We start from the raw sequence: 19,355 nt of genomic DNA, 5'->3' as shown, positions 1-19,355 counted from the left end.
GAGCTATATCCTCAGCCTTTGTCTCATTTTTTAATAATTTGGGTAATGCTTTTTTTGTGTGTGTGTGCTGGGGATTGAACCCAAGGCCTTGTGCATGTGAGGCAAACACTCTGTCAACTGAGCTATATCCCCAGCCCTGGTAATGCTTTTTTTTTTTTTTTTTTTTTTTTTAATAGGAAAACCACAGAAGCATTGTGTCCTCCTCAGTGCATGGCAATTAGCACATGATGATTTGTCCTTTTGCTGGTGAGGTTAACTAATTTCACCTTGTATTAGTCAGCTTTTTGTCATTGTGACCAAAATACCTGACAAAAGCAATTTAAAAGTAGGGAAGATTTATTTTGGCTCATAGTTTCAGAGTTCTCCATCCATGGGCAGCAGCTCCATTGCTTTGGGCCCAAGGTGAGATACAGACAGCATCATGGCTGAAGGACAGAAGACAACTAGAAGAAAGCTTTATCCCATGGAAGCCAGAAGGCAAAGACCCACTCCTTCAATTAGGTCCCACCTCCTAGAGTTTCCACCACCTCCCAAATGCCGTCAAATTGTTAATCCACTGATGGGTTTAGAGCCCCGTGATTCAATCATTTCCTGAAAACCTCACTTCTGAACATGGCTGCATTGGGGATCAAGGCTTCCTTCCTCATGTGAGCCTTTGGGAGACATTCCAGATTCAAACCATTTAACCCATCTGGTTTGGGGCATGTCTGCTAGTTTTCTCCATAATACTGTAGTTTTCCCTGTGACTCATGAGTAAGTGTGGGAGGAGGACTCTTTGAGACTAAATAACATCCTATTTCTCTTCCGACTTTCACTGGATGGAGTAAGGCCTCCATCGGGGATCCTTGCTGGGAGCTCAAATTCAACATAACAAAACCATCACAGACTGTTAGCTGGGGCCTCCCCCACCCCATAAAAGGGATGGGCTGGGAAGACTGTTCAAGGCTGATGATGGCCAGAGGGCTCTAGCAAGATGAGAACTCATGCCAAGGAGGATGGGGACCCACAGAGCTCAGCAATTTGGTGAAAAACTGAGGCTGCTAGGAATTCATGCCCTCATGCCACAAATATGTAAGGATGGCCGTTTGTACTAAGCACTGCTTTAGGCCCCGAGGCACAGCGGCGAACAAAAGTGCTCCAATCCCAGGCTTGGCAGAGCTGATGCTGCTGGGAGGATTCAAAAGAGACAAACAAGAGATCTGTGTTTCATTGTCACAGAAGACAACTGGAGCAAGGTTAAGGAGATAGTGACAGGGTATCCCTCCTGGGTAAAACACTCTGCCCCCTCACCCTCTCCCTGTCTCTGTCATCTGCCAGAAATTCTGGCTGAGCCAAGTGCACTAGCAGACGCCATCTGTTCTCCCCAGGACTGGGGCCTGTGCCAGCTCCAGCGTCTGGACTCTTGGCATGGTGCCCCGGAGCCCTGGGGCGAGGGAACTCCGGATGGCCCCACATCAGGATGGGGAATCCTTCTGTCTGGCCAGATGAAGGGCTTCTGGAAATGGAAGGCCAGTGCAAGCTGGGTGGGCTCCCTGAAGGAGGTGGAGGCTTGCAGGTGGGGGAAAGCCCTCCAATTAGACTGATGGGAAGGATGGAAATAATAACATTAATGGCTAATGGCACATCAGACATGTTCAGAGTACATACTTAGGATTTGGGTAAATACTGGATATTTGTTTTTGTTTTTTTTTTTTTTTTTAATTTTTTTTTTTTTTAGAAAGAGAGAGAGAGAATGAATTTTAATATTTATTTTTTAGTTCTGAGAGAGAGAGAGAGAGAGAGAGAGAGAGAGAGAGAGAGAGAATTTTTAATATTTATTTTTTAGTTCTCGGCGGACACAACATCTTTGTTGGTATGTGGTGCTGAGGCTCGAACCCGGGCCGCACGCATGCCAGGCGAGCGCGCTACCGCTTTGCCACATCCCCAGCCCAATACTGGATATTTGTTATCACTCCTAATCTAACCACTTTATGTATGTTACGTCTAAGAGGCAGGGAGTATTTCCCTAATTTTCAAATGAAAAAATTGGGGTTCAGAGAGGTAAAGTCATTGTCCACAGGTCACACTGCAAGTGTCCTGAAGAGCCTGGCAAAGAACTACCTCTGTGTGGACCCAAACTCTGACTCATGAACATCACCTGGGTCACTTGAAAAGCAGCGCAGTGCTCCACCCTCGGTCCCACTTCTTGGCCTCCTTTCCCCCTCTGGCTGCCTTCAGCCTCTGCTTCCTCCCCTCCTCTGGGATCAGCAAGGAACTCAGTTCTGCATTATGATCTGCTGTTTCTGGACCAGTTGTTTACCTTGGCATATCTGGGCCTCACTTTCTTCATCTGTGAAATAGGAATGAAAACCCAGCTACTGCGAGAATGAATGGGATGATGTAATGTCGAACACTGAACACAGGGCTTGGGGCATCATCTGCACTTGATGAATTAGCTGTGTGCTCTTAGGCAAGTTACCTAACATCTCTGTGCCTCTTTCCTGCCCTGTAAAGCAAGGCAATAAACGATAGTGCCTCTCTGGGGTGTTCTGAGGAATAACTGTGAAAGTGCATATGTAAGACACTTAGTGGGCACCTAGGGCACGCACTGTAGCTGTTATCATTATTTGTTATTATTGGGCAACGGGGGTTGTGGTGGTGGGTGGGTGGGGGAGCCAAGCCAGGAAGGCCCTGGAGAATCCGGGGCGCCCCTTCCTCCTACCTGCAGCGCTAGAGCTTGGGCGAGGGGAGGAGGGGCTGCTCTTTCTTATGCCCCTGCCTTCCCAGGTACCAGCCAGTGGCTGACATCAGCATTCAAGGCCCTCTCCCCGGCCTCCGCGGAGGGGCGGAGCCTGGAGCCCCCGCCCCGCCCCCGCGCGCTGCGGGGCGGGGGCGCTGGGGACTCAACCCAGCCCGGAGCGCAGACCCGGAGCCCTGGCTGGGTCCGAACATCGCTGGGTTAGCGCACCTTGCAGGCAGCAGGTCAGAGCATGTGTCGGTGCGGGGGGCTCAGGAGGTGGGGGCTTCTGACTGTGGCGGTGAGGGAGGGAGGGAGGGGGCACCGTCCTCCCCGAGGGTCCTGGCGTTGGAGAGCTGGAGGCAAAGCTGTGGCATAGGCTTATAGAGGTTTGGAGTGAGCAGGCGGAGGCTTGGGCCTCCCCCAGGGAGATCATAGGGCGAGAAGAAATCTTCTTTGTGGTTGTGTTGAGTGTGATACATACATGTGAGCTGGGGTTGGGGGAATTATGGGGCGAGGAGTACCACGGAGGACTAGGGTAAACCGGGAGCCGTTTGGAGAACTGGAAGGTGTATGGGGAGTTTTTTTGGGTCTTGGGTGCGGGTGGAGTTGGGAGGGGGCATGAATGTTTAGGGCAGGTGTGCAAAAGAAGAGAGCAGGGAAAATGTGGGTGTGCGTGTGTGGGAAGCCTGTGCGTGTGTGGTTTCTGATGCTATGGGGATTAGGAGTGTGCAAGCAGTCTCTTGGGCTAAATGTGTAAGAAGGTTGCAAGCCTGGGAGGGGTTTTGGGGAGCTGATGTTTGCGCAAGGAATCCTTTGACAGATCACCTGCAGGGGAGGGGTGGGATTGCTTGGATGGGACTGTGTTGCTGGGGCCTTGGGAACTCAGAAGTGTGCAGTCCTGGGAATGTGCAGGAGGGGACGGTCCTAGGGTGAAGTCAGGGGCCACTGGTGGTGGGGGATGGGTGTGTGTACTTAGGAAGGATGTGTGGGCCTGCGTGGGTGGTGAGGAGAGGTGAGCCTGAATTAGGGGATGGGGGAGAGTTCATGGGCAAGTCAGGTATGGTTTGGAATAAGCGTGCAACAGGTATGTGTTTTGCCTGAAGGAGAAGCCCAGAATCGAATGTCCAAACACCTGGCTTCTCTTTATAACTTGGGCCAACCTCTTTTGCTCTCTGGGCCTGAATTACAGATCTGTAAAATGGATCTGTAATTCATCTCTGCCTGATTATCTCCAAAGTCCAGGGTTGGGAGGTGGTGAGGAAGGTAAGTCTTTTTAGTTGTTGATGGAACTTTATTTTATTCATTTATTTACATGTGGTGCTGAGGCTCGAACCCATGCCTCACACTTGCTAGACAAGTGCTCTTCCAGCGAGCCTCAGCCCAGCCCGGAATGTAAGTCTTTTTACCACTTGTGTTGTCTTCCCTCTGCCCCCAGGAATCCTTTGCCAGAGACTCCTCCAACCATGGACAGCCCTAGTCTTCGGGATCTTCAACAGCCTCTGCTGGCAGGCACAGCCTGTCAGCCCCCTGCCCGGGAGCCTGTCAAACCTGAGCTAGTAGCCCCATCAAGAGAAACAGCCTTTGCAGAGTCCCTAAGAGGTTGGCAGTTCCCACCACCACCTCTTCCCTCTGTGAGTGGAGGCCTAGGAGAGCCAGGGCCCCCTGTCCTTGAGGTAGGAGCAGCAGATCTTGGTGAGGGCCAGGGGACCGGGCTGGGGGTGAAGCCAGCTACAGTCAATATTTGGCAGGCCAGTGGCTGAAGTCTCACTTCCCAATTGTGGGTGGGCTGCTGGGATTTCTAGTTAGTGTTCTTCCTGTTCTGTCCCTCCAGATTTTATTCTTTTTTTTTTTTTGGCAGCACTGGGGATTGAACCTAGGGCCTCGCGGGTTCTAGGCAAGCACTCTAACATTGAGCTACACATCCAGTCCTTTTTATTTTTTGAGACAGACTCTCCCTAAATTGCCAAGGTTGGCCTCCAACCTGCAATCCTCCTGTCTTGGCCTCCCAAGTAGCTGGAATTACAGGCGTGCACTACCATGTGCACTTCTAGTTTCTTTATTGGTTTTGTTCCAGATTCATCCCTCCTCTTTCTTCCCTGGTCTTTGCCTTTTTGTTTTCCTTCTGATTTCTGTCTCCTCTGTGATCTAGCTGCTTCTCTTTTTGGGGGGTGGGGGTAGGGAACTGGGGATTGAACCCAAGGGTGCTTGACAACTGAGCCACATCCCCAGCCCTTTTTATTTTTTTGAGACAGGGTCTCACTAAGCTGCTTGGGCCTTGCTGTATGGCTGAGGCTGACCTCAAACTTACGCTCCTCCTGCCTCAGTCCCCAGAGTCTCTGGGATTACAGGCATGTGCAACTCTATCTGCCTCTCTCTTCAAAACCCATATACCTCTGGACTGTGTGACCCTTTTGTCAAATTCATGTTACTTTTTTATTATTTCTCATTGCTGTACATACTGTCAAACTTTTATTTTTTAATGGTTTTTCAATTAATCTAAGAAATTACTCAAAATGTAAAACAGATGTTTATATCACTATAAATCCTCATCTGTTCATGGTTGCTGGGCTCAGGAATCTGGGAAGGACTCAGGTGGAGGTTCTGCCTTGGGGTCTTCCATGAACTTGCAGCCAGTGGCTGGAGCTAGACCTGGTGCTGTCCGGGGCCTGTCCCTTCCTGTGGTCTTGGGGTATTCCGTGCATTGTCTCTGGCAGCTTTGGGGCCATCAGACCAACTTTTCCCATCTAACTCAGCAGAGGAAGTCGTGTAGCATTACTTTACCACATTCTTTTGATGACAAGTCGTGAACCTGCCTAGGTTCATGGTGGAGGGGACCCAGACCTCATTCCTTGATGGGAGGAATACTGAAGTCACACTTTAAGAAGAGCAGATGAGGTGGGCATGGTGGTGTAAGCCTGTAATCCAGTGAATCAGGAGGCTGAGGCAGGAGGATTGCAGGTTCCAGGCCAGCCTGTTATTTAGTGAGGCCTAAGCAACTTAGACCCCCCTCCCCTCAAAATAAACAAACAAACAAATAGGCTGGGGCAGGGTGTGACTCAAGTTTTTTCATGGTAGTGCGCTCCTGGGCTTCAATCCCCAGTACTGGGTTGGGGGGAAGACATGGAATGGAAGTTTGTTGTGACCATTTTTGGAAAATGCCACCTGCCACATATAGCATCACTTTAGCTGAAGATTTTGAGCACCTTATTAATTTTGCTAGTTCACATTCTGTTATCTGCGGCTCTATGCTTGTCATTTGTCTTTGAAAAATCATTTTTAGGAACAAGTATTATTATTATTTTTTGGTTGTGGGAATTTAACCCAGGGGTGCTTTACCACCGAGCCACATCCCCAGCTCTTTTTGAGTCAGGGCCTTGCTAAGTTGCGGAGGCTGGTTTTGAATTCACAATTCTCCTGCCTCAGACTTCCCAGCTGCTGGGATTGCAGGTGTGCACCACTGCACCCCATTTACGAAAACTTATTTTTAGGCCTAGAAGGTATCTTCTTCCAGAAAGCACATGGAGTGGTATTCAGCTGCCTGGATGCACTGATGCAGAGACCATTTGTAATCTTATTTGTTCAAGGTTTGAATTTTCTGAGAGTGGCAAATTTATCTGCAGGGCAAGAGGGGCCTCCTGTGTTTGTGTAACCAAATTAACCTTGATTAAGTTTTGTCCTTAATTCCTTAAATCTTGTGAGCTCTCTGCTGCTTCAGTTTTTGATTTGATGGTGTAGGCCTTGTGCATGCTCCACACCTGCTCTGCTGCTGAGCTACATTCCCAGATTTTTATTGATGGGACCTCACTAAGTTGCCCAGGCTGACTCTGAACTTGTGATCCTCCTGCCTCAACTTCCTGAAGAGCTGAGATTACAGGTGTGTGCCACTACACCTGGCTATTTGTAAGATTCTTCCTGTAATATACTTTCCATCTAGAAACTGAAGTTTTCAGCAGGCAGTGTCCTAATTATTTAGGAAACTGGAGCATTTTATAACTTCCCATCTTTTTGCAAGTTCCTGATGTCTGTCTTCACTTCAGGCACTTTTAACTCAGAGGCTGTAGCATTCTGTTTATGACCCATGACTAGACCTGTCAATCTCTAGAAAATGATGTGCAGGTGGGGCTCTTTCTGAACAGGACCCACAGCTTCTCCTCTAAGGGATCCAGGACAGAGGAGCCCAGAGCCCACCTCTGTGAGCAACTTTCATGCCTCTGGGGAAGTACTACAGGAGTCTTCAGTGGTGCCTCAAGGCAGAGCAGTGGGCAGGGAAGGTGGGTGGAGATGCCCACCCAAGGCTCTCTCCTGTCCACAGGATACATCATCCAGTGACAGCGACTCAGACTGGGACGTGGGCAGCCCCCTCTCCCCCCTTCTGCCCGCTGACCACCTTGGCCTGGCAGTCTTCTCCATGCTGTGCTGTTTCTGGCCCCTGGGCATCGCTTCCTTCTGTCTGGCCCAGAAGGTCAGTCTGCGTGGGACAGGGAGGGTACTGGGCTTAAGGGAACATTCACACCGTGTAAGCAAGAGGAGCCATGGCCGAAGGCAGCAGGGAGATGGGAGAAGGATCCCCTGAGCCTACCTTCTGGGGCAAGCCACTGAACTCCCTGTGCCTCCTTGTTTTTCTCTATAAAATGGGAATAATTCCTGCTTTGGGGTCACTGTGAGAATCAAGGCATATAGTAACATACTTTTATCAGTCACGCAGTGTTCCCATTGACCCGCTATGCCTGATTCACAGTAGGTGCTCGGAGGCATTGGAATGCATGAATGAATGGTTTACTGGGTGGAGGAAGGACTGTGGGAAGTAGAGTGGGGATGAGGGACACCTTTGTCACAGTGGCCACTGCCTCTACAGACCAACAAGGCTTGGGCCGAGGGGGACGTCCAGGGAGCAGGGGCTGCCTCCCGCCGCGCCTTCCTGCTGGGGGTCCTCGCCGTCGGACTGGGCCTGTGCACATATGCAGCTGCGCTGGTGACGCTGGCTGCCTATCTTGCCTCTCGAGCCCCACCCTAGTTGCCCCCCACTGTGACCCCAGAGGCTGGTGGCCCAGTGCATCTGTGGGCAGGACATGGAGATTCCTGGTGCTGAAAGCGGAGGCAGCAGCATCCAGAAAGGGGAGTGAGCTGGAGACCCCCTCCCCTTCCTGGCCGCCTCTCACCAGGCAGCAGCATGAGAAATTAAACAAGACACCCTTGCAGCCAAACTCGAGTCTGTCATGTGTACGGGGAGGTGGACATGGTGGTGGTGTCGGAGACCAGGAAGGACCAGGCAGGTGACATAGGGGTGCAGGGTCCTCACACTGTATATGTTCAGTGGTTAGCAGAGGATTGAGCCAGGTCCCAAGTCCTCAGTTCCCCACCCGGCAGCCATGCAACTTGGCCCAAGGGACATCTCTTCCAGCCTCACTTCCTCTCATCTGTAAAATGATTTTCTCTACACATCAAGCTTACATACATCCCTCATAGAAATGGCCACCAGCTCTCTCCCTCTGCACTCTTCTGACACCTGAGTGGCAGAATCATCACAGCCTGCCTAGGCAACAGAAGTGAGAATGCTGAGGTATAACTGGTCCTGGGCTCAATTAAGGGTCTGGTATCTGCACTCTCGATGTTCCTCGTCCATTTCATTTTATGCCAGCCCCCACCACAGGGAGAGAAAACTTCCCTAGCAGCTCAAGACTCCTTTCGCAGGTCCTTCCAAATCAAAGGGACTAGGCTTGGGAAGGATGGGACTCTAGCCAGGTGTAAAGGTGCACACCTCTAATCCCAGCAGCTCAGGAAACTAAGGAAGATTATGAGCTCAAAGCCAGGCTCAGCAACTTAGCAAGACCCTGTCTCTAAGTAAAACACAAAAAAGGGCTGGGGATGTGGCTCAATGGTTAAGCACCCCTGAGCTCAATCCCTGCTACCACACACACACAAGGACTCTAAGAAAAACATGAAAGTGCTGGCACCAGGCAAGCAGGACAGCTGTCTGCACAGCGCTTAGCAGAAGCAAAGGGAGCGCGCACCAATTGGGCCTGGTATCAAGTAATAAAAAAAAAACCCTGCAGCTTGTCTTCTTGCTATTTAATGCCATTGATAGATTTTGCTAGAAAACAGCTTTCCCAGAGCATCTAACAGAGCACAATTTCAAGCTAAAGATATCTGTGCATTTCCTTCCTGGTTACAGGAGGATAAAGATGCTCCAGGGGGGCAAGTGGGGATTCTGTGAGTTATTTCAAGCATGTGAAGCAAATAGTAGAGGGTCAAGACCCCCTACCCCAGGGGTTTCCTGACCCAGCCCATGGGGCCTAGTTGCTCTTAAGCTCCCCACAAACACTAAATACTGCTGGGGAGCAGTCAAAAGGCAAGGATGCCCATGACCTTCAAAAACCTCGGGTGCCACCCCCAACTGAGCACCGTGAGCCACAACTGCTACTTGCAGAGGGGTGATACCCAGCCTGCAGGTCTTCTTGGGGTCCCTGGGTTTTATCTAAATAGGAAGGGCTCTGCGACTGGACTGGGGTTCGGGGATGCTGGTTCCTCTGCAGACTAGCTGGTGACCTCGGCAGCTAACTGGCTTCTGAGCTTATTTCCTCATCTCCAAATGAGCCCCACCTCATGGGGTTGCTGGTGGGTTAAAGCAGCACTTGGCCAGATTCCTCCTGTGGCTCATGAGGTCCCGCAGGGTCCCCGTTCATGTTGTCTCCCTTTCCCGCCCTTCTCATTCCACTCACCACACTGGCTGCCTGGCTGGTCCTTGGTCCCTGGGGCACTCGCTCCTGTTACACAAGAACTTGTTCCCTTTTTTCCTGCAGGGCTCCCCTCAGGGCTCCCCTGCTTGGTGTCTCCATTCATGTATTACATCTGCCTCTCCCCAAATGACTCTCCCAAAGTCTCATTCCTTACTTCTTGTTTTTGTCACATTTACCAGCAATTTTTTTGTTTCCTCACCCCACTGCTTCTAGAACACAGGCCCAGAGTCTGTGGTTCACTGCCAGGTTCTCAGTACCCAGCAGGGCGTGACGCAGTAGGTGTTCAGCTGGACACTGAGTGGATACCGACTCATTCATCAACACGGGGGACTCCTTTAATGCCGTCCTTGGGAGGAGGGGTCTATAACCTAGGCCGGCTGCCAGGGGCCAAGCCCCTCCCAATAGAAGTCCTACAGCTGTGGTGCCAAAGGCCACATGGGCACCCTGGACAGAGAGGGCAGGCTGGGCACCGGCTTTGTCCAGCCTGAAGATGGTGGCGGTGGGAGGTGCGCCCTGCGCGGCTGGCCTCAGCTCTTGGAGTAGCGCCTCTGCAGCGATTCCCGGTAGAAGCGGAAGACGTGCTGTGAGGCAGCCTGGGCAGCAGCCAGGCACTGCTGGAGCTGGCAGGAGAGGCGAGTCAGTGCCAGGGCCTCGCCCCACACCCATCTGCAGCCCAGCAGGCTCAAGAGGTTCCTGGACCCCACTGACTCCAAGCCCCACCCCCCAGCCGACCACTCCCCTTCCCACCCCAGGCAAGGCAGGTGGGGAGGGGATTATCTCTAGTGCACTTCTCTCCCACTTTATAAGCTTTCTTAGTGGGGAGCAGGAGGAAGAAGCTTCAGGGATCTGAGGCTGGCAGCAACCAGACCTGAGACCAATGGGAGCAGCATTCAGACACCCTGGAAGATACCCCAACCTTGCGGAGCCATGGCTCCTCAGAGCTCAATGAGCTGGTCAGACCTTGGGATTTGGAGCCATGGTGTCAGAGACCGCCAATCTTTACTGCCACATGTTCCTAGGTCTGTAGGAAGGGCCAGGTTGGAAATACAACCATCTTGCCCCATAGTTCCAAGTTCAGTACCTTAGAGACCCTGCCCTCTGAGCTTAAGCTGAGGGCCCTCAGAAGCTCTGCCTCCCACTTTCAAACCATGTTCCACCTTTTTTCCTATCTCACATATTGGGCTTCCCTCCAAATTTCCACCAAGGTTTCCATGGTTACAAACATTGAAGCCCCTACCCCCCGGCTTTCACCCCATCCCATGCTGGTACCTCGGCATCAGAGTAGAGCCCCTTGGTGGTGGACATCAGTAGCTTCCGTTCCACACTGTCTAGAGCAAAGGTCAGGACTGCTCGCGCTTCCTAGGGACAAGAGGTAGAAGGCAGAAGACCTCGAAGCCCTGCTTTCCCACATCTCAAGTGCAGCTGTTTTGTCTATATATTACTCTGATCCTGGGTAACAGTTATGTCCTTTGTAGAACTGGTCCCCATGCTCCTGATTCCAACCAGCTGCCACACCTGCCCCTTAGAGGAGCCAGTGCTAGTCATTTACCAGGCTCCTTTCCAGCAGTCAACCCCCTTTCTAGGCTCCATGCTCTGCAAGGGCTGGAGACCAGTGGATCATATTCTTTAGACTCTCTTGCTGTTAGCTCAACCAGTAAAGAAAATCTCTTGGGAAATGGGGAAGAGCATCTCAGTCCTCATTCTGACAGTGGCAGCTGCTGTAATAGCCACAGAAGTGACAGGGGTTCTGCACTTCAGCATCCAGGATTGAGGCAGGACATCTTTTGAGCATCAAGAACCAACTGCGACAATGTCTCCAATAGTACTGCAGCCTTCCCCTTTGCCTCTCAAGACTCTTCCAACATTGTCCTTACCAATCCCCTATATTAAATACCTCCATCCTAAGTACCCCAAGTGTTGTGTGGTTTTCCTGACTGGCTAAGACCATGAGAAAACCCCAAGAACAAGGACCTTAGGGCACTGCAAGCCTGAGTGGGTAAAGAAAGCTTTCTAGCCTTTGGATTTTTTCTTTTTTTTTGGTACTGGGATTGCACAGGCCAGGCAAGCGCTTTATCACTGAGGTACATACATCCCTAACCTGTCCTCCATCCTCTTAATATGAAAGGATGGAGCTGACCTCGGTCTCAGGAAAGATGCTGGCCAGAGAGAATGAAGCCAATATACAGAAAAAAGCAGGGATGAGAAATGAAGTAAGGAAATCTGACAGTGTTTGAAGTTCTGGTTTTAACTAGACCTCTGTTCTTTCAGGGTTTGGAAACAAAAGCCAACACATTCTTGTTTGGCTTGTGCATGTCTGAGTTGGGTTCTAGCACTTGCAGCTGAATGAATCCTGACGAACAGAGCAGGGCCTGCCAACTGGGGCTGAGGTACGTGTGCCAACTGACTTGGAGACAGTGAGTCCTGGAGGAAGGCCGAGAGCCAACTGGCCACAGCCCTTCATACCTACCTTTTCTTGCTTGGCTGTGGGGTCCAGCACCAGGGTCCCATCAGAGTCCAGGGCACAGGTGACCCCGCAGAACAGGGCTCGCATGGGCACACCTGCATCCACCAATGCCATGCAGGCAGCATTCAGGCAACAGGCCAGGAGCTGAGCCCAAAGGGAACAGTTAAGAAGAATACCTACTGGAGAGCTGGCAGCTGAAGGATCACGGCAACCTGTACCTGCTAATGCCCGTGGCAGACCTCACTAGCAGATCCCAGAAAGGCAGCATGGCGGGGGATAAGCAGCTCTGGGATCAAGTAAGCCCTGTTTCACACCTGGCTTTGCCATCTTTCAGCTGTGACCTCGATCAACTGACTTACAGAGTCTCAACCTCATCTCTACATGGGAACCATGATGATATTAACAAACGCAAGCTAAAAACACACAGCAAGTATCTTCAGGGAAACAGGGTCAGAGGGGAGAAACCTCCCAAGGTGACATGGGACAGGCACTGGCAAAGCCAGGCCCAACACTGAGGAATCTGTCAGTCATCCTTGACACCAGGTGAGGGAGGGAGGGTGGAGGGAGGAGCTGTCACAGGCTGGAGCTGCCTCAGTTTCCTGTTTGTCATCCCTAGGCTCAGCAGAGCGGAGAACAGCTTCAGCTTTATAATTAATCAGTTCTAGCTCTACCACTAACACGGTCACTTCCTCTGGGCTTTAGTTTTCACCTCTTTAAATGAGTTCTTAACAGGTTTTCCCTCCTTCCATCCACACAGTGCCCACCTAAATGGGCCACACACCAGCAGTGCCCTCTAGAAATGGCCGTTTCTGGCCTTCATCCTCAACCTCACTTGCCTAAAGCACAGGAATCTTTCAAAGGCAGAGGTTCTGATCCCTCTGCCCTGCCTGCTCAGGGTTCCCCCAGTGTCAACAAACTGGACCCACATTAAGGGGCAGGCTGGTGATCACTGGCACAAGCTTGGAGGTCAGACAGGCTTAGGCGAGTCCTGCCTCTGCTGCTGTCCACCTGTGTCCTTAGGCAAGGCAATTCCCTTCTCTGAGCCTAAGTTTCCTCATCTGAAACATCTGTCAAAGTCCTTGGGCCTAAGTCCTGGACGAGCCACTTACACAAAGAACATGAAAGCATTTGATTTGTGTGCTGAGGATTCAATCAATGAGTTTAAGTATATAAGGTGCTGAGAACAGTGCCTGGCACACAGCAAGCGCTTAAGGTGTGCCAGCCAAGTGTCTGGTGTTACAAAGCCACCAGAAGAGATTCTGGAGTACTTCCTGTCAGAGGGTGGCCAGGGGAAGGATACGGAGCCTGCATCGCTGACTACCTGGAGCACCACGGTGATGGAGGTGCGTGGGTGCAGCGCTCCTAGCACCACTGCCTCACACGTGTTCCTGATCAACCGCTCCCGGCTCTTCTCTGCTACACCTAGGGAAATTGAGGGGAGGTTGTCAGGCTCCTCCCTTCTACCTGGTTCCCCTTCCACTTGCCCCACGACCTGGAGGAAAGCCCTGTGAAAGGGGTTTGCAGGTTCGTCGTGGGATGGCACAGGAACCTGCATGGACGACAGGATTAGCAGTGGGATGAGGGTGGGCGACTGCCACCCACCCACCCTGGCTACCATCAGCATCCAAAGAAGGAACACAGCGGAGTCTTGTGCTGCGGCCCATGCCCATGCCCATGCCCACCCGGCCAGGCCAGACCATGGAGAGTGAAAGGAGACAGGGTGAAAGGGCAGAAAAACAGGTTAAAAGAGGAACCGGAGACAGGGAAGAGATGGGGGAAATTGACAGAAGCTGAGACACAGAGGCAGGTAGAGAAAGAGCCGGAAATAGCAGTGTGGCGACCGGCGGGTGCGGTAGAGACTGGGGAAAACAGGCAGGAAGGAGATGGCCAAGGTCCCAGTGAACTGGACCTTTAGAGGTTCAGCTGGGCCCAGTTACCAGGCAACCCGATCTTTGGTCTCAGGATCACTTCGAGCGTGGCCTTGTTGAAGATCTCTTTGCTGACCTTCACCTCGGCTGGCCCATACACACCTGCCAGGACAGAGGTATCACCTGGGAAGACAGCAGGGGAGGCTTTAGTCACACCTTCCCTGCTTCTGGGTCCTAATCTGCAGCATGTAACAGCAAGGACACCGATGGCTGGGGTTCCCCATGTCGCCCCTGCCATCTGTTGGCAGCAATTCAAGGACCCACTTCACTTTGGCCTCCACTTCCTCATTTATAAAACAGGTTGACAGCAGCATCTCCCTCACAGTGTTTTTGTGAGGAGTAAATCACTGTCCAAAGCTTGGGGTGCAGCTCAGGGGAACAGCCCTTACTTGCCTAGCACATGCAAGGCTCTGGGTTCCCTCCCCAGAATCTCTCTCTCTCTCTCTCTCTCTCTCTCTCTCTCTCTCTCACACACACCACACTTCACTCACAACTCTTAGAGGACACCCCTGGCCCACGTGGAGCACACAGGAGACTTTAGCTCATATTATCAACTGACCCCCACCCCGGGAAGCTCAATGTTTAATCTCTGCAGTTTCTTGTACCCTAGAACCATCACAGAGGAAAGGAGGCCTATATGCCATCTGTCTCCCATCACCCCCTGCCCCTACCCGGCCTGAACATGGGGCTGAGGCATATTTCAGTATCACTGAGGTTCCCTTGCCTGCTTCTGTTTAAGAAACAAAAATCAAACTGGACTATAGATCAGTTCTACAAACTGCAAATAAATATGTGGCAAGGAACAAGCTCACAGGCAGGCTCCAGGGGGACGGGGTACAGCAGCCACTCGCACAAGTGCCCGAGGCAATGCTTCTTCCATCCCTCACCCCCACAGGCTGAGCAGACGGTTAGAAAGGAGAACTGGAAGAACCCAGTTCAGGTCCCTACACTTCTGCAGCTTCTCAGAGTTACAGAGAACTGGTTAGTCAGGATGAACCCAGTCCTCCTCCATGGGACTAGGGTCTGCACAGCCCACCTTTCTCCATGGTGGCACTAGATCATGACTCTCCTGTCCTCAACAAGAGGCTTGGGTAAGGAGGCAAGGAAGCGGAGGAACCAGCTCACTGTTCCTAGGTCTAAAAACCCCATTTTCCAGCTAAGAGTGGGAAAGAGTTAGAACTGGGGAGGGGAGGGGGTCTAGGCCCCATTGCCTATTTTTTTTTTTTTTTGGTATTAGGGATTGAACCCAGAGGCGCTTAACCACTGAGCCACAACCCCAGCCCCCAGCCCTTTTTATTCTGAGACAGAGTCTAAGTTGCTTAGGGCCTTGCTAAGTTGATGAGGCTGACCTCAAACTTGTGATCCTCCTGCCTCAGCCTCCCAAGTCACTGGGCCCATCTCCTTCTCTTGCCAAAAAAAAAAAAAAAAAAAAAAAAAAAGCTGCAAGACAAGGAATTCTTAGTGGACAAGGAGGCTAGGGAAGACAGCTAGAGCAGAAGGAGGCAGGCTGGGAAGCCATGTCCTTGAGCCCACCTCAGGTTCCTCTTCCTCTCACCTTGTTTCCTCAACATTCTGCTTCTCTCAATCAGTTCTGGGGATATCAGAATTCAAAGATATCATCCTCCTGGTCCTACAGTGTTTGGGTCTGAGAGGTCGGGGTCAGCGGCACAGGACCTAGGACTATCCACTGCTGCATCCCAGGCAGCTCAGGTGGAGATCTGCATCACCCTGCCTTTCTCTTTTCTGAGCTTCTGGGCTCATCTGTGAATCAAGCTGCTGCTTTTTCTTTGGGGGGGAGGGGCGGGTACCTGAGATTGAACTCAAGGGCGCTGGACCACTGAGCCATATCCCCAGCCCTATTTTGTATTTTATTAGAGACAGGATCTCACTGAGTTGCTTAGTGCCTCAGAAAATTACTGAGGCTGGCTTTGAACTTGTGATCCTCCTGCCTCAGCTCCCTGAGCCAAGGGATTACAGGCATGCACCAACGCGCCTGGCTAATCAAGCTTCTTAAGGAAATCAGAGGCAGAAAGATTGAGGATGGGAGTGGGGGGCTTCTGGTAGGTGTGGGGAGGGCTTCACCACAGGCACGCCCTAAACCTCTCTTGTTTCTTCCTCACTGCTGAGTGTGGCGGGACTTCATCCTACTTGGGTGTACCCCTTCCTCTCCATCCTTCTCTTCCTCAGAATCCCTACCACTGAACAGGTCTCTGGGTTCTGTCAGAATGGGGACATAGAGGGTTTTCTCCTGGAAGATGGAGTCATTAATATACAGGTGATTTGCACACTTAATTCAGCGGACACAACATTTTGTGTATATGTGGTGCTGAGGATCGAACCCGGGCTGCACGCATGCCAGGCGAGCGCGCTACTGCTTGAGCCACATCCCCAGCCCCTGCACACTTAATGTGGTTTGCACCTGGTATTTGAGTGTTAGTCCAGCTGGGGTATCTCTGGGTTCCAACTGATGCTGCAGGTGTCTTTCCCTCACTGGCAAGGGGGCTAAATGCACCAGGCTTCCATAGGAAGGAGCCCATCTCAGGGAATGGATATTCAGGGAATTCCTTTCCCCTTCTATCTCTTCTCCCAAAGACTCCCTACTTTCCCTGACACTATGCCCACCTCCCTCCCTCCTAACTTCTTCCTCTAAGCCATTACCCTCAAATCTGTCCCTGGGTACTCAGTCCCTGCCACATAGACCTCTGACCTTTTTATTATTTGCAAAATGAAAGACTGGACTCAAACATATAGTTTTCAAATTTCTCTGACAACTCACACATTTTAAAGGACAACTCCAAACTCACACAAATGTGTATAAATGGAATGAAGACAGCATAAAACAATTCTACCCGTTATTGCTTTGATGTGCTCTATGGTTTCTTCTCTATTCCACTTTTAAAAAATAATACTGGTTGCAACCCAATAACGCAGTAGTTCTCACCCTGGGTGCATATTTGAGTCACTAGGGAGTTTTAAAAGATTCCTATGCCCAGGTCCTTCTCCTAAGGCTTCTAATTTAACTGCTCAAAGGTGGGGCACAGGCACTGGGAGCCTCAAAGTTCCCCAGCTAATTTTAACATTCAGCCAAGCCTGCAATCTACAGTGTAAAACCATGAAGCTCTATGGGGGCTGGGGTACAGTTCAGTGATACAGCACCTGCGCTACATGCACAAGGTCCTCAGTCTGATTCCCAGAACTGCAAAACAAAATACCCACAGGAGCTCTAGCCCAGCTTCTAAACACTGGCCTGCAATGAGAATCACTGCATGACTTGAATTAAAAATAAAATGCTTGTTTTTGCCAGGTGAGGTGGCACAGGCCTGTAATCCCAACTCAGGAGGCTGAGGCAGGAGGATTCCAAATTTGAGGCCAGCCTGGGCAACTTGGCAAACAAAAAATAAAAAGGGCTGGAGATGCAGCTGTGTAGTGAAGTGCTCCTGGGTTCAATCCCCAGCACTGAAGGGGGGAAATGCAAGGCCAGACTAGGTATGTGGTAAGTTCTGGGGATCTGTATTTTTATAACTTTGCCAGAGAGTCTGAGGCCAGAAGTACTTAAAACACACCGTTTGGGCTGGGGATGTGGCTCAAGCGGTAGCGCGCTCGCCTGGCATGCGTGCGGCCCGGGTTCGATCCTCAGCACCACATACCAACAAAGATGTTGTGTCCGCCGAGAACTAAAAAATAAATAAAAAAAAAAAAACACCGTTTGAGTATCTGCAAGGATTTCCATTTGCTCTAGGGCTCTGTGGGTTTGGGTTTAGAATGCAGGGCTGCCTTTCTTTCTCTCTTTTAAAAACAGAGTCTAACTATGTTGCTCAGGCTGGTCTGGAACTTCTGGGCTCAAACGATCCTCCAGAGTAGCAGGGACCACAGGGGTAAATGCCACAGGGCCTTGCTTCTCGTTCCTTAGGTTCTAAGAAAAGTCAGGCATCTGAAACCAGCCTGAGAGGTGTGCTGCAGGGAGGCCTGAGGGTAGGAATGGCTAAACAACTGAGGGATTCTCTTCCTTAGAAACCCAATCTACCCTCACAGGGGGAAATGATGACCTTTGCTCCAGAAGAATCTGCCTTGAAGCCATATTCTTACCCAAATAGAAAACCCCTCTCTGGGGTTTTCATTCCTGTTACTCCAGATGGACTGTTACATCTGAGCACTGGAGCCCTATCCTCTTATCTTCTCCAGGATGTGGCTCCAACAAGTCTCCCCTCACTCCACCCCACATTCATCCCATTTACTTGATCCTCCCACAGCAGAACTCCTGAAGTATTGTCTCCACTTGCTGCCTGTTCTTCCTTACCTTGACCCAATGGCTCTACTGCAGCATCCTGTCAGTGTCACCAATAGCTTCCAAATTATTGACCCTAACATGATCCAGCCTCTCGAGTGAAAGAGACTGGGCAGTCCTTACAGCTCCAACACTGTTCTCTCGGTTCTGGTTACCACCCTCTTTTGGTTTCCCCTGCCTCACTGGCAGCTCCTTCTCAATCTCCTTTGCTAGCTCCTCATACCCCATGAGCTCAAAGTTGGAAGGGCCTGGGGCCCATCTCTTTTCCATCGCTCAATTGATGGGGGTGGGAGTGCTGAAGATATTTGTCAACCCAGGTTAGGAACATTATCTTCAATCTGAAAAATTATTTACTTGGTTTATTTAAAGTTATTAAAGTAACCCGCCGCGGTGTAATTATAATTGAGCCTGAGGTGTTGATGTGCTTGTTGAAGGGATATTTACGTAAATGAACATACCTGCCTTAATAGGTGATGCAGGTCCCCAGGATGTGTGTAGAAGGTAGGGCAAAAAAACTACTCAAGGGGGAATATTTACCTTGCTGAGGTTTTTCCCTATTCTGGAATATTCGCTCTTATGGGGTGGTCCGCCCCTGTCTCATCCTGAGAATTACATAACAGGGTGAAGGAAACATTCGAATCAGGAGGGAGAAATGTGTATCCCGCTGTATCCACAAGTATTCACTCGGATAAGAAGTTCTGCATCGGTGCGGGGGGCGGGCATAAACCAGCTAATATCGCAAGATGGGCACTCCATTGTAAGGTACACCACAGCCATACTTCAAAATAAATACGACCTAGATATACGTGACTCAAGACAATTCTAGTTTAAACTTACCTTGCAGAAAAGAAGCAGAGCCATCCGGCCGAGACAGCAGGTTCTGTTCACAAGCAAAGTGCCGGAGGCTACAGCCGGGGCCCCGAGGGCTGGACTCTGTTCCAGCCTCACTGTAGACCTTGGCGTCAGCCTGTATCGCCCGCTCCATCTCGCCGGACCCCACGTGCCGGTATCCGCACGGTAGCTTCCGCACCGTTTCGCGCCGCGCGCTTACGTACGTACAGACAACGTACCCAGTGCGCACGCGCTCGTCCGGGGCCCATTCAGAATTGGCGCCAGCACGTGTCTCAGCGTTTACCAACAATCTGGCTCCGCCCACTCCCACCTCCTAACTCTAACAAAGCCATTGGACCTTAGCGAAAAGGGGGCGGGCCTTGGCTTGGGT

At 51.0% G+C, this 19,355-nt stretch overlaps 2 protein-coding genes across 4 annotated transcripts; one reads left to right on the top strand and one right to left on the bottom strand.

The window, feature by feature from the left end:
* The first annotated feature begins 4,066 nt into the window (after window positions 1-4,066).
* Window positions 4,067-8,186, top strand: TMEM91 (transmembrane protein 91). The gene is made up of 3 exons (XM_081275325.1): window positions 4,067-4,392; window positions 7,032-7,181; window positions 7,575-8,186. The coding sequence occupies exons 1-3, from the start codon at window positions 4,183-4,185 to the stop codon at window positions 7,731-7,733; spliced, it is 519 nt and encodes a 172-aa protein (XP_081131451.1). The 5' UTR covers window positions 4,067-4,182; the 3' UTR covers window positions 7,734-8,186.
* A 1,587-nt stretch (window positions 8,187-9,773) lies between these two features.
* EXOSC5 (exosome component 5) lies at window positions 9,774-19,231 on the bottom strand. 3 transcript variants are annotated; one of them, XM_081275114.1, is made up of 6 exons: window positions 18,971-19,231; window positions 13,858-13,971; window positions 13,221-13,342; window positions 11,924-12,070; window positions 10,726-10,815; window positions 9,774-10,076 (listed from the first exon to the last, which is right to left on the bottom strand). In XM_081275114.1, exons 1-6 carry the CDS (start codon window positions 19,116-19,118, stop codon window positions 9,984-9,986), a joined length of 714 nt encoding a protein of 237 aa, XP_081131240.1. In that variant the 5' UTR covers window positions 19,119-19,231; the 3' UTR covers window positions 9,774-9,983. The 3 variants fall into 3 exon arrangements, with proteins under 3 accessions (XP_081131240.1, XP_081131241.1, XP_081131242.1); XM_081275115.1 differs by having other exon boundaries at window positions 11,924-12,064; XM_081275116.1 differs by having other exon boundaries at window positions 11,924-12,064; window positions 13,242-13,342.
* Between the last annotated feature and the right edge of the window lie 124 nt (window positions 19,232-19,355).

Source organism: Spermophilus citellus (genome assembly GCF_964194105.1).
Source record: "Spermophilus citellus genome assembly, chromosome: 18".
Classification (NCBI taxonomy): domain Eukaryota; kingdom Metazoa; phylum Chordata; class Mammalia; order Rodentia; family Sciuridae; genus Spermophilus; species Spermophilus citellus.
Note: the sequence above shows the minus strand (reverse complement) of the source record. Positions and strands in the feature narration are given on the sequence as shown.

Bases quoted from the DNA above. Each gene is read 5' to 3' on its own strand.
- TMEM91 (XM_081275325.1), top strand. From the start codon at position 4,183: ATGGACAGCCCTAGTCTTCGGGATCTTCAACAGCCTCTGCTGGCAGGC. The intron at 4,393-7,031 runs GTAGGAGCAGCA...TCCTGTCCACAG, and splicing joins CAGGGCCCCCTGTCCTTGAG to GATACATCATCCAGTGACAG. The intron at 7,182-7,574 runs GTCAGTCTGCGT...CTGCCTCTACAG, and splicing joins CCTTCTGTCTGGCCCAGAAG to ACCAACAAGGCTTGGGCCGA.
- EXOSC5 (XM_081275114.1), bottom strand. From the start codon at position 19,118: ATGGAGCGGGCGATACAGGCTGACGCCAAGGTCTACAGTGAGGCTGGA. The intron at 13,343-13,857 runs GTAACTGGGCCC...CAATTTCCCTAG, and splicing joins ACCAAAGATCGGGTTGCCTG to GTGTAGCAGAGAAGAGCCGG. The intron at 12,071-13,220 runs GTATCCTTCCCC...TGTTCCCTTTGG, and splicing joins TAGTCAGCGATGCAGGCTCC to GCTCAGCTCCTGGCCTGTTG.